This window comes from Raphanus sativus, chromosome 4, assembly GCF_000801105.2.
Source record: "Raphanus sativus cultivar WK10039 chromosome 4, ASM80110v3, whole genome shotgun sequence".
NCBI classification, from domain to species: domain Eukaryota; kingdom Viridiplantae; phylum Streptophyta; class Magnoliopsida; order Brassicales; family Brassicaceae; genus Raphanus; species Raphanus sativus.
The window spans coordinates 2,461,866-2,475,945 of record NC_079514.1 but is presented as its reverse complement, the minus strand read 5'-3'; the positions used below and the strand labels follow the sequence as shown (position 1 = coordinate 2,475,945).

The 14,080-nt window shown below is 33.7% G+C and overlaps 2 protein-coding genes and 1 non-coding gene across 3 annotated transcripts; 1 reads left to right on the top strand and 2 right to left on the bottom strand.

Annotated features, from left to right (window-relative positions):
• Window positions 1–244: 244 nt before the first annotated feature.
• LOC108854002 (brassinosteroid-related acyltransferase 1) lies at window positions 245–2,774 on the bottom strand. The gene is made up of 3 exons (XM_018627487.2): window positions 2,282–2,774; window positions 1,415–1,861; window positions 245–944 (listed from the first exon to the last, which is right to left on the bottom strand). Exons 1-3 carry the CDS (start codon window positions 2,756–2,758, stop codon window positions 435–437), a joined length of 1,434 nt encoding a protein of 477 aa, XP_018482989.2. The 5' UTR covers window positions 2,759–2,774; the 3' UTR covers window positions 245–434.
• A 2,798-nt stretch (window positions 2,775–5,572) lies between these two features.
• Window positions 5,573–10,125, bottom strand: LOC108849954 (CHD3-type chromatin-remodeling factor PICKLE). Its single transcript, XM_018623550.2, has 16 exons — window positions 10,004–10,125; window positions 9,747–9,908; window positions 9,437–9,657; window positions 9,224–9,319; window positions 8,752–8,888; window positions 8,475–8,666; window positions 8,276–8,383; window positions 8,051–8,119; window positions 7,770–7,857; window positions 7,581–7,683; window positions 7,239–7,313; window positions 7,052–7,119; window positions 6,874–6,950; window positions 6,375–6,505; window positions 6,074–6,287; window positions 5,573–5,960 (listed from the first exon to the last, which is right to left on the bottom strand). The coding sequence occupies exons 1-16, from the start codon at window positions 10,123–10,125 to the stop codon at window positions 5,886–5,888; spliced, it is 1,938 nt and encodes a 645-aa protein (XP_018479052.1). The 3' UTR covers window positions 5,573–5,885.
• A 2,699-nt stretch (window positions 10,126–12,824) lies between these two features.
• TRNAT-AGU (transfer RNA threonine (anticodon AGU)) lies at window positions 12,825–12,898 on the top strand. Its single transcript has one exon. It is a non-coding gene; the product is annotated as a tRNA-Thr (tRNA).
• The last annotated feature ends 1,182 nt before the right edge of the window (window positions 12,899–14,080 follow it).

Here is a 14,080-nt window from a genome sequence, read left to right as displayed (position 1 = left end):
AAGAGAAGTAATCAGTTCATGAATGTACGTGTTTTAGGTAGGAAATGTAAAAGTTGTAACTATAAATTGTAACCAGTACATGAACATTCTTTTACATGAGCTCTATCTCAACCATGTGACACTGTAAAGTGAACCCATATAGGCCAAAACCTGGCTTAAGCGTCCACTGGGAACATAAAGAATAAGTCTACAAAGACAACATATAGCCTGACTCTATATATATTTATATCCAGAAAACCCGGAAGAGATAAAGTATATTCAGAAATTAAAGTGATAACGACAAATACACAAAGCATATAGATGTCATTATACATCCATCATAACCCAATTACAATAAAGTGTCTTTAGCGCACACGCATGCATATAGAGGAGCCATATTCACACAAAATAGTAATCAAACAAAGATTCTACTGATTAATTATCACATCAGCCTATTAAAAACCAAGGAAATGATTTGAGAAATCACTAACATTTTGTGGGTCCAAACCAATCCTCACAATAACCCCTCTAGCATCTTTAGGGTTCTTCATGAAGTAAGCAACTTGTGGCACCGGTGGACACAGTGGTGCCACGTAATCCGCCGGCTCACCGCCGTTGCCAAAGCCAACGTTGTGAAATGGCATTTTTGACCAGTCGGAGATTAGGGTTAGTTCTTTGATAGGAGGGAGGTTTCCGTCTTTTCTTTCACCACCTCCAAGCGCTTCCATGTATGCGTTGATGTAGTCTTGGTCAATGGACTTCTTGGCTTCTCTGATCTTGTTAACTATTGACTCGAGTGTTAGTTCTTCGAGTAGTTCTCCGGCGGTTGAGGCTACGGAGGCAAGCACGTAGGCGTTGCCGGAATATCCGTCTAGCAGCGGTGGAACAGTCCTCTTCCTTATGTCCACCGCGAATTGTAAACACACCATGGCGTCTCTCCTCAACCCTAAAGCCCTTGTTCTTGCCTGCATATATATAAACGGTTAATAACTTTATATTAGTGTTATAATGTTGTTGATGATTTCAGATACAAATATTGCATTTGTGTTACATGTTAAATACTTCAAATATTTGCAAGACAAGTTATCACTTTTTATTTTGAGAAATTTATCTCTCTTTTTTTCAAAACATGTTTAGACAAAATTTAAACGCAAACACAAAACATAATTTAAAAAAAAAGACACAAAACATAAGTGAAGTTCTTGATTTTATTTATTTTACGTTTAATATTACAAATAAAGTTTACGTAAAGACATTTAAAATGGTGGTTTCATTTGAAAAGGCGTACTATTTTTTCTTTTTTTTGGGCAAAGAAAAGGCGTACTATTATGACTACGAAATTATAAAGAAAAAAACAACTTATTAATTAACAAGCCACATAATATAAATAAATTTAGAGAAATAATAAGTTATTAAATAACTTTATTGGTTTTACCTTCCACAAATGAGCAGCAAGAAACTCGAAGGAGGAGCACAAGAACCCTTCTATTGATTTCTTCATCATGGTTTCTATCGCTTCACCACTAAGGTCAAATGTTTTGATCACAAAACTAGAGTCCGCTAACTCGATATTATGGTTTTGCTCCTGATGGGCCATCATGGCTTGTTTGATCAGCTGGTACAGATGATAAATGGCTGCAGCCTTGGTTACTCCGAGTCCGAGGCTCCGGTTCGCGTCCCCGTTCACCAGTAGATTTCCTCGATCATGAACCGCTTTGATGGCCACATTATCCTTTTTATTAATGATCTTACCATTGGATTTATCGTGATTGTGAGAGTTTAAAGCCCACGCATGAAGGAATTCGTAAGCTGAGATGCCATCAAATAGTGAATGACTTGTACCTATTCCAACTGAGTAACCTCCACATGCAAATCTTGTCACCTACATTTATTATACGTCGATAATCATCAAATATTGAACAGCAAATCCGGTAAAATGTTTTGTTGATTATTAATAACAAAATAAAAGTTAGACGTTTTATGCTTGCGTCTAAAAATAAACATAGAATATTTGCTTGGCCAAAACATCCAAAGCTTTAAAGCATAAGTTTTGTGTAAATTAGATTTGATGAGGATATTTGCTTATATATAACCCCTTTTATAACTCTAATTTGATCTCACAGTTCTTTATTATTAAGCATAAGTATATTCTAATTAGCCACGAATCATACTACTGATGAATACATTGAACTAATACACATAAAATACTACACAAGGCAAAACACAAGATTTACCAATATACTATAGGGTAAATTAAGCATAATTCTTGCCAAATTGAATAGTACTTTAGGATAGAACTTACTTGACCAACAACAAGAGGCATCGCAGAGAAATCACCATCGAAGGAAGGCTTGTAAACCAAAGTCTCATAAAACTCATTGTACTGAGTCAAGTCACCAAGCTCTGATAACTTGACACCGGTTGCCACCGCCTCCACCATGACTGCACCACCCCCATTACACCGGAGGTTGAGCTTGCAGCCACCTCCATCCAAACCCAACCTGCCGGCGGCGGGATACCAAACAGCCAGAGTCTCCTCCAGCCCGAGTTTCAGGTCGGAAAAGACCAAGTCAAAGTCACGAGTTGTGGTCTTCTTGTAGAAGAAAACCAAGTACATGAGTAAAGGACATTGACGGTCCAAGTGGGAGAGAGTTATTAGTTTCTTCTGGTCTTGGTTTTGAGATCTTGGATATACATTAAGCTTTTGGATGATATCGATATTTGTTGCCATTAACACAATTCCTTGAGTGTAAGTTGAATACAATGTGGATGAGTGCATGTGATAAGATGTGTAACATATGCTTATATATATGAGACGATAAGTTAAAGGGGCTGAATCATATGCCAAGGAGCCATTCGATGTGTCTCTTCAGATAGTTTCGAGGGGTTTTAATAATTAATAATCTAATTTTCATCTTAAGTGCTCTATGCATGCGGATGTTTAGTTTCAACAACTAACTATCTTTATCTTACTATTGGTGGTGTTTATAATCATTTGGTTATTTAAATCCAAATGCAAATGATTGTAAAGATAATTTGGTTTTGTATATTTTATGTTATTGGGATATACAAAAATCAAAAGCCTATATGTGCTTTTGGCATAGGCTTTAAGTTAGGTTCACATATTTAATTTAATTTTCTAAGATAAAATTTCTTCTTTATAGTGTTGGGATTTTGATATTTTATTAGTTTATTTAATTCTTAATTTACAAAAAAATCCTTAAAAAATTTATATGTTTTAAAATATGCTTTAATATAAAATAAGAAGAATATTTGATTTATAGTATATAGAGTAAATTTTAAAAATCTAATTTTTGATGCTGTTTTTTTTTATTTATTTATTTAATGGATGCATAGAAGATATGTAAAATCATTTTACATGTAAAATGACAAAACAATATCAATATATTAAGACATATCAAAAACAAAACCTAAGATAGAATTCACCATAAATAAGAGAATAAGCTATATAATATATTTCTTATATTTACATAAAATTTATATACATCTATTATTTGTTTATGTTTATATTGGAGCCATATAGTTATGTAACAATTAAAGAAAAATATTATTGTATTGAGTTATGTTATATTTTACTCTGATCCAATTCGAAAATGATAAATTTATTAGTTTATCTTATTTATTAATTTATGGAATATATATTTATGAAGTATATATACTGTAATTGGTAAATCGCTATAAATACATTTGAAGAGTAAGCTAGGTATGATCTGTCTCGCACAACATAAGGCAATGTGAAATGAAAAGACTGTACACAACACAATCATACAAACCCTACGGCCACCATCACGGGAATGCTATCCTTCCCTATGAGCTTTTTATTATGGACTTATTACATAAAAGGTCAAACATCTACACTATTCTTGCAGATATAAAGTAAGAAAGTTATCCTCATATCACAGCCTAAAGAATTTTTTTCTTTTTGAAAGCTGGGTTTACAGCTTGTAGATTGTTTCAGATGTCATTTATGCGCTTGAGACTGCGTTCACATGAAATGGAGAAGTACTCATAATTTTCACGTATCTTGTTCAATAGTTTTGAAATTAATTATATATTGTTTCCAAAAACCAAAATTCTTATTTTTCTATGATTTTTAACGATAAAAAGCTTCATACACAACTCACTTTTCGATCTTTCAATTAAATTGTTTATACGCCTTAAAATTGCGGGGAAACTTAAGGCCAAACCTTAATCAGTGGGAAAACTCTTAACCAACCGACCAAAAACCAAACAGTTGAAAGAGAAAAGAAAGCTAATCAATAATTGATATGATTTTCTTTGATTAAGAAGATTAATAAAAGTTCTCGATTTGTAAGAAGGGATCTTAAGTGAGGAACATCACAGTCTGGCTTGTCCCCTTGCTGTATACCTTTGATGAAGAACAAACCTATATGCGCATATGTTACAAGACGGGTATGCATGCATATCAGCATATATGCAGTTGTATGTGAATGACTTAACCTGGAATCCACGAAGCTTCAGTATGCATCTTTACAATAACCGATCATTACCATTTACGTTTATATTAAATAGTTCTATCTTATTCTGAGTTTATTATTTAACGATGATCTTAGTTTGAATTATGGGCTTATTTATGGAATAACCAAAAAAAGAGAAATTAGATTTTTAAATAGCTATCTTATTCTGAGTTTATTATTATTTAACGATGATCTTAGTTTGAATTATGGGCTTATTTAGAGAGAGAGAATTATTTAGAGAGAGAGAAGAAAGAGATAGGAAGATAAAAGAGTAGACATGGTAGAATTTTAGTTAGATAGTGAATTATGTTTTTTTTTGTTATTGAGCCCAATTTCCCTTGAATTATAAAGGAAAGAATATGTAAGGTAAAGTTTAATATGCCTAATTTTGGTAAATATTTTTTCTACTACTCTATAATTGAGTAAACTTCTCAACAGTGAGTGTGTGTATATACAACGTGTAAAGTGGGAAAAGATCGTGGAGAAGTTGGTATATGTTTGGAAGCTGGAACAAGGCGTGAAGTTAAAGCCTTTCTCTTTTGTCTCCTCTTTCCCACCAGCTTCCTTGTTTTCTGCTACTCCTCTCTTTTTTCTCTTTTCTCCTTTTCTAATTATATCTATGTGATCAAAACATTATTATACCTTTAGTATGTATGTATGTGTATAATACTAATATGTATATTACGTAGTGATAACGCTGTCTTCCATCTCATCCAAGGATCCCAAATTGAACACTATCAAAATAATGCGAACAAATTTATTTGGTGATCAGGTAGGGAGGAATTTTCTTTTTCCATGCAAGTCTCAAGTATAAATTAAATCATTAGTTCAGACATGTAAAGATATGTGTGCCTTGACTTTTGAGGGAGCTCGTATATAGGCAGTTCTTTGGTTTACTAAATAAGATAAATTAAATTAAGAGAGATTAGTGTATCTTTTGTTCTGGCTTAAATGCTTGATGCTATCAATTTGGAGTTCTTTTCTAGCTATGCAGCATATCTGATCAAGAAAAATAGTTTCAGTGAAAACAATTTGATCAATCATAATCTTACTTCCGTTTACTATATATGTTATAACTGTAATTATTTCGAAATATTTGGATGGAAGATAAATATAAGCAAAGTAAACATTCAGTCAAATGACTCAAATCCCAAATAATAGTTTAGAAAAGTAACAATCCAGTCGCATCCCAAATAAAAATCCAGTCAAATCCCAAAATAGGTTAATGAAATTAACATTAACTCCAAAACATATATATCAGCTATGTTTTGGTTCTAGGTTCTTGGTGTTTTGAGTTTACTCAAAATAATCCGATACAGTGAGATGACCTCAACTTCTGTTTCCTCCATATTCACAGTAACATCTTCTGCAGCTCTCTTCTGAGTCCTTCTCAACATCACCATATCTTCACATGGCACTTACGCTCATCCTTATGTGCGCAATGGCGATATCCTGTAAGGGACGTTCACTTCTTCTCCCAGACTGAGCACAAAGGATACACAGGGGGATCAGTCATAGGCATTAGATCAAAAATTTGCTGCAACCAATGCGTGCTGTATCAGCATGTAAAGTGAGTCAGGATAAAATATACTTACATGGCAGTCATTTTCAGCACACTCATCACTCATTGCAATCTCAAGAATTTCAAATCGTTTTCTCAAATAGTCAGCAAGTTGTCTCCGCGGATCTTTCTGGAATGGATCAATACGAATCAAATTTTCAACAGGGACCTTCAGTGCTTTGCAGATGACTTGTTCCAACTCGAACTCTTTGTCACTAACAATGTCTATCCATTTCCCAAACCCGTGCCTACATTTATCAAGAAGGGAAACAGCGTATGAGAAATATGTTTTTTTTAAGGCAAGGATCCTCTTTGCCAAGGCTCTCAGTTCTTACTTGGAAACAGCACGCAACAGTAACTTGTCATGTTCCTTGTTCCAATCTTTTTCTTTTCTTAGTGGAGCGTATCTTCCGATAATACGGTCAGGGAAAACAGCTTTTCTTGGATGGTTTTCTATAAGTTTCACCTGTCAATCAAACAGTGAGAGTTAAGCACAGACAAAAATTAGTGAACCAGAAGATAGGGACAGGCAGATCCCTCTAATTGTGTATTAAGTCATCGTAAAGAGTGAAAATGAAGCAAACATAACCAAGAGGTATACCACAGAATATACCGATTTTAAGTGTTGATTTCTAGACAGTTGTGAGCACAGCAACTAGCCCTAGCTAACATAATGATAACATTTTTTAAAGGGTCCCTTTTTTAAACAGCCACATTGATAACAATCCACATACACAGACACCTCAACTTCATGAAGCAAAGCTGTGCATTGGTCCTAGAAGATGACAACTAAGATATTCTAAAAATTAAAAGGGTTTCAATCTGTAGGCTTACCTTCTCTTCTAGCAGCATCATAACAGTAATTCTGGTAAGTACTTTGTCACGAGTTAGTCCTTCCTTGGGGACCATATCTACAGGGATCATTGCGGTAATACATTAACCAAGATAGCAGAAAAAGCAATAGAAATATCTAAATGGCAACAAGAAAATGAAAAGATAAGTTATCAATCACCTGAAAAGGTTGGAGGATTACTATCTTGAGTGTGTTTGATGATGTGCTTCAAGAAAAATACCCCATAACTGAGAAACAACAAATTAGACAACTAGGTGATGAAAACAGATATATCTTTTCAAAGAATAAATGACAAGCTTTTTGTGAAGCAGGTGAAGAGAAGAGTATCAATGGCTTAAGTCCTTACTCGTTTATTTCATCATAGGTCTTCCACGCTAAAGGAAAGACAAACTTCTTCCAATCACATCTTCCGACTCCATACCTGCAAATTATTAATCAGATGAAAATGTGGAAACCATATGGCAATCATGGAAGGCACAAACTTGTGCGCACACTGAGAGACCTTATTTAAAACAAGGCCGCTTTTAGACATAGGATGAAACATTTGTTTTAATCTCCAAATTTTATTGAGCTATATATAGATTGTATAATCCCTAAATTATAGATTTTTTTTATATTAAGATTGAACTTAAAAATATTTATAACTCCATAAATTTCAAATCTGGTTCTAATGAGAAATAAGATATACCTCATCAACGTATCTAAGAAAGTCCTCCTTTCGCTCCTTCTAAAACCTAACACCCTTAGAGATTTCCCTTGCCCTTCTATCAAAGGTCTTGGCTCCGGATTACCTTACAACAACAAAAAAAGAAACAATTAATTGGGAATCTTTGTTATATTTTATTTGGAAACATAATTAATGAAAAAGTAATAGTACGGTGAGTCCTACGGTAAGGCCCTCTAGTCTTCTTGTTTGCCTGTCTAGCTGCTTCACCAGCAGTTGGTTCAGCTTCTTTTTCAACAATCTAGAGGAAGTAATTAAAAGAGGAATAAAAACACGTTTGTTAAAAGATATGATCTCCCTAAGCAGTCCATAAATGAAGAGAGACATGAAAGAAATTTATGCATAACAGACAAAAGCAGGATATATAATGACAAATCATTATCACCTGATGCTATATACATATAATTGGACTGGTGGAATCAAAAAGAGTATACCTGCTTACGGTTTCTCTTCCTCTTTTCAAGAGCACTGAGATGCTCAGCTTGTTGCTCAGGATTTACCACCTAATTAATTTACAGGGAAAAACACGAAAAAGCTTAAAGAGGCAAACCATATTTGCAGATAAATATATATATATATATATATCAAAAGCTTAATTGCCGAAAAATATATATGTATGCACACAAGATAAATTTTGCCAAAATCATCACCAAACGAACCTGAAGTGGTCTTCCTGTTAAAAGAACGTGATGCTCACACGTATACCGCTTCAGCGAATAGAACAGCTTTGGATTCTCATTTTTCAACCGATTGCCTTCATCAACAATCTAACCGGGAAAATAACAATAAGAAACGTATGAGATTTAAAGAAAGACATGAAACGTATATATAGTACCATTATAATTAAGAAAGAAGTACCATGCATTTCCACTTGATTGGTTTTAGGACAGCTGTGTCTACGTCAATTATCTCATAAGACGTGAGGATGACATCAAACTTTATTCTGTCCTGCATGGTTTCTCCACGGACCCCATTCACATGACCCCTTGGTAAGTAAAACTCATGTTGTGTTATAACAGTACGAGCTTGAGAAGTACCAACGTACACAACCTGAACCGTTAAACAAAAAATATGAGCATCATTCTATTAACCAGTATACATACCACAAATGATGTGTTCACAACTGCGTACATACCACATTCATATGTGGTGCCCATGTGGCGAATCCTCTCTCCCAGTTCCGCAGAGTAGAAAGGGGAGCTACTATCAAAAACGGAGCCACGTTTTCCTCGAAAAGCGAAGCTAAAAAGGCAATGCTTTGAACTGATGTGCCTGCAATGCAACACCACATATCTCAATCTTATTATTAAGGTCACATAAATGGGAAACAAAAAGCCTCTCATGACAAACGAAAATAGATGCTACCATCCAGGCCTAGTCCGGAGTAGACAAATGAACCGATGGCTTAGGACATCATGATTTTATGTGATAGTTTTAGTTGTATTAAAAGTATTATGTTTCGTGACAAAAAAAAAGTATTATGAAAAAATTATATAAAAAATAAAGGCACATATATTGAAATTTTTATTCAAACATAAGATATTATGAAAGTTTTTAGAATGTCAAACTGGCACTGCTACCAACTAGGATGGATACTGAAGACATACCTAGCCCCATCTCATCGGCGAAGACTACATGAGTTCTGTTTGACCACGCAGACCGCAAAAAGTTAAGTCCTTCAAGGTGGTACGGATGCAATGTGCCTTTTAACAACAGTAAGACGAATAAAGCAATACACATACAATAACAAACAAGATGAGTAATATATCGTAGCACAACAACAACAGTACATTAAAACTTCTAGTAGCCTGATTATATACCTGTGATAAATTCAGGAGTAAGACTAGTTATGATCTGTTTGAAATTTTCATGATTTCTCTCATGATCAACATATACACCTCTGCGTTGACCAAAGTTTACATCAACGAACCTTCGAATTTCGTTCTGGAAGGTTGAGATGTCTGATTCAGATTCCCAATAACATTCATCATAGGAAAGTCCTTTGAACTTCACCAGGTACTTCCTCTGACCATCTTCTTCCCTGCGTCAATAGCAAAAACCAAGAATAAACACATGCTCTTGATGAATCTCCATGACTAAACACAAGATAAAATATTTTCATCACTTAACCGGCAAGATACAATCCGGTCAACATTGACCCACTCGGGAGGAATGGCAACAAAATCATATGCATTGTTACCGAGTGACTCCATTGTAGAATGAAATTGGTTCACCATGGTTTCTAAACCACTAATGGACTTGTAAGCTTTCTCGAATTCATGCTCGGGCACCCTGATAAGATAATAAGCCATTTTGTTATAAGATAAGCAAACGAAGAGGCACAACAAAACCACCATGAGCATAAAACTTAGCATTTTCAAACATACCAATAGCAGTGTAGATACGAGAACCCTTTCCATTTCACAAGATAATGATTCACAAAATCTTGCTTTGGTACCGGACGGTTAGATGGCATAGGACGCATTTGGCTGTCCAAAATCCTTTCCATCGCCATAAGAGGACTAGCCTATAAATGGAATATAATTCTAGGTCAATGCTGTGTAAACCAATCAACACATGACATCCTTAATACAAAAATATCCATGTGTATAAATCTTCTACACCAAGTTTTCTGTATGTATTTTCTTTCCGTAACATTTAGATAAACCTTTTTTTTTGGTGCAACTCATTTAGATAAACCTATAAAGAGTAAATGTTTGCGCAATCAGACAAAGAGACAAACCGCTCCATCTGGGGTGTAAACTGGTCGTGGACGCAGCCTACGAACCAAGCCAGCCATATCTCTGCAAGATAACACCACAAAAATGTTTGCAGTCAATAAATTCAACAGACAAAGCGTAACAATCACCAAGCATAGAGATTCAATACAAACAAAACAACGAGAGCCAAAGGTACGTATAAGAAAAACAACAAGTGGTAAAGCGGACGTTCTTCACATATGATATCAAACGCCAAAGAGTAAATTCTTTGACATCATGAGCATAAGCTAAAAGATCATGCCTAATCAACGTGTTTGACAAAATAAAATGATTGTGATGAAATTCAAAAACCTAAGCGGGAAGATCAACGGGAAACTCGGTGAATCCTACAATTAAACCCTATCAGAAAATTTTATCATCTCCAAAATCATCAACTCAAGATCTGATTAGAGTTCCAAATTCAGAAATCAAGAGTCATTCACGTACACATCTCTCGTAAAACTAAATCATATTGCACCTTTAAGCTAGGTATGAGAAGAACAATAGTCAAAACCATATATCGCAAACTCAACTACGACAAACAAACAAAAACTCTTTTAAGACAAAGAAGGCAGCCAAATCAAAAGCAATTGAACTTGTTTAACCATTAGAGTTCCAAACACACAAACACGTTCTCGATATTTGAGTTCAGTGAAAAGGGCGACGATGAGTACGAGAGAGGATCGCGACCTTCGTTTCAGAGATTAAGTTGCCTGAGAAATATCTACGAAACCCACGAAATCGAAGACAACAAAGGAGCGTGCAAATGCAGGCGTTAGAACGTAACCGGGTGGCTCTTTGCTGATTCGACTAATACATATATCTTTATATTGAAGGAAGTGTGGTGATTATTTGTTTCAATCTTATCTCTTACAAAAGGTGTGGTAACCCCATTTATGTTTTACATTTACAGTACTGGTAATTATTAAGAACTGCAATTTACATTTTAGACTAAAGTATATACATATCTGGAAAGAAAAGTAATATTCTGAATCTTAGATTTTATTTTCTGAGTTGTCGACCAGACACAAATTCTCCGTAAGATTATATGGTAATTATATATATGAATAAAGTTTAGTACACTGAACCCAAAAAAAAATCACTTGCAATGGGGAAAATGTCACAAATATGTTAATATATTGTTTATTTGAAAAGGAAAGAGAGAGTCAATACATCAATACATGCAATTCAAATTATATAAAAGTTTAGCATATTTGCTTGTCACCTATAGTATGAAGATAAGGTTCCCCCTATTGTAGAGACAAATGACAGATGTTCTGGCGGGTGTTATAGATTTTAAGAGATTGATGATTAATTAATTTCACAAGATTTGCAACTATTATTGCAAACTACAAATTTTAACATGCGTTTAAAAATAAGATTTTTATATCTTAATTTTTAAACCTACAGTAATAAAATATGTCTGAAATTGATTGTTTTCCAGTTTTAAAATAATTATTTTGTTTATCTCTTGTGCTATATATTGTGTTTTACTAAGATTCCACAACAGAATCCTTGATTTTACGTCAGTTATACGTCGGGTTAAAAAAAAGAAAAAAAGAAGTTGAGCATCAAGGGAGAGTTAGTGGGAGTTAGATTCATATAGAGTTTGTTGATTTTAAAAATTGATAGATTTGCTAAATTTGGAAAGAGTTGTAGAAAGATTTGTATATTGTGAAAATATGTAAAAATAAATTATTGTAATGATTTTAAGAATCTAAGGTAAATATGTAGTATTCTTCAAATCTTGTTTCATGAGTTAAATGGTTAAAAATATACTTCCCAATAATAATAACTTTAATAGATTTATGCAATTATCAAAATCTAAACATTTTGAATAACAGAAGATTTGTAGAGAATTGTAAAATCATTCTACCAACAATAAAAAAATTGAAGAGAATTGTATAATCATCATACCAATAACACTAGAATTTATAAATTCTTAAAATCATTAAAAGTATACTTCCCACTAACACCTCCTTAATGTTTCACTTGATCAATGCATCTTGTCGACGTATTATTCTCGTACTCTTTGATAGTTAGACCAGTTCGGACTTTCTGGGTTGGCGGGCGATTTGTTGAAGTGTTTAAGTGGTTTAACTAACTTGAGATCATACTTGGCAATTGACATTGATGAGAGTTATATAGCTTCTCTTACCACTATCAACATATATAGGTTTTGCCATTAAGTTTTGTATGTACAGAATCTATAAGTTGGAAAATTTAAAGTGAATGTGAATTCAACCATTTATCATAGATTACTTCAGATAAATATATTCGTAAATATTTTAAAATTGTATATAAAAGATATGTTTAACGAACTATAGAACTTAATAAAATATGTAACTGGTAAACCATATACCATACTGTGCTTACTGTTTAGATTAGATAATAATAGATCCCAAAAACTGTGCTTTATATAAGTTAAAATGCAGAAGTATAAGCAACAGCTTTCATAGCTCAGTTGGTTAGAGCACCCGTTTAGTAAGCGGGAGGTCTTGAGTTCAACTCTCAATGAAAGCACATTTCTTTATTTTTTTTAATTTTTTTCCTAAACCAGCAATAATGTGTGGATGACATCATATATATATATATACTAGATTTTGACCCGCGCTTTGGAAGCGCGGAATATTTTACGATGAAAAATTTCACTTATAACTTAACAAATATTTTGGTAATTTTTAAAGAGTGTATATTTAAAATATTTTTGCATTTAAATCAGTGTTTTTAAATTCAACCCGATTGTAATTATACCGGTTAATCCGGAGATCTGACAATTCAATTTAGGTTTTTAAAATATTCATATTAAAAAAATCACTAAAACCCGAGACTAACTGATTGAACTGATGGATGACCGATATGTAATCTAATTGGATTTAAATTGTAATAGTTTCATATTTTGTAGTCTTATAATCCAAATTTTAAAGTTCATTATTTTGCAATTTATGAAATTATAACGTTTCTACAAAATTTTAAAGAGAAAATGATAGATATAAAATAACTAAGATTAATTATTGTATTGTTTGGAAACATTGATAGTAGTATAAAAATATATTGTTTGGAAACATTGATAGTAGTATAAAGAAATAAATATATTGTTTGGAAACATGGATAGTAGTATAAAGAAAAGAACATTAGTGATTTAATGTAGGTTTAATTATAAAGTATAAATGTGTATTTAATTTAAAAACTTACAAAATAAATGTTAGGTCCAATAGAATGTTTCTGTTTTAATAAGATAGATATATATAAGGATAAAATCTGTATTTATTCATTCATCATCCATCCGTTTATTCAAGATTATTCCTCAAGTAACCATTAGAAAATGTGGAGACGGATCTGCCAATTTCTGGACCTTGGAGCCTCGTAGAGGGGACAGTTGGATCTGGAAGAAGCTTTGCAAGCTTAGAGCAATGGCCAGACCTTTTATTGTGTGCGAGGTAGGGTCTGGCATAACAACTAGCTTCTAGAATGATAATTGGACGGATCTTGGCCCTTTGATTCATCTCACTGGTGAACGGGGACCGGCAGTCTCGGGTTTGCATATAGAGGCAACAGTGGCGGAGGCTTTGGTTAATGGAGATTGGTGGCTGAGCGTTTTTCGGAGCAGGAACCCCATTATTACTCTGTTAAAACAGTGTCTCCCTTCACCTGCCCCTATTTTGCAGTCACCCAATGATGATACCTATCTCTGGAAGGTTGGTA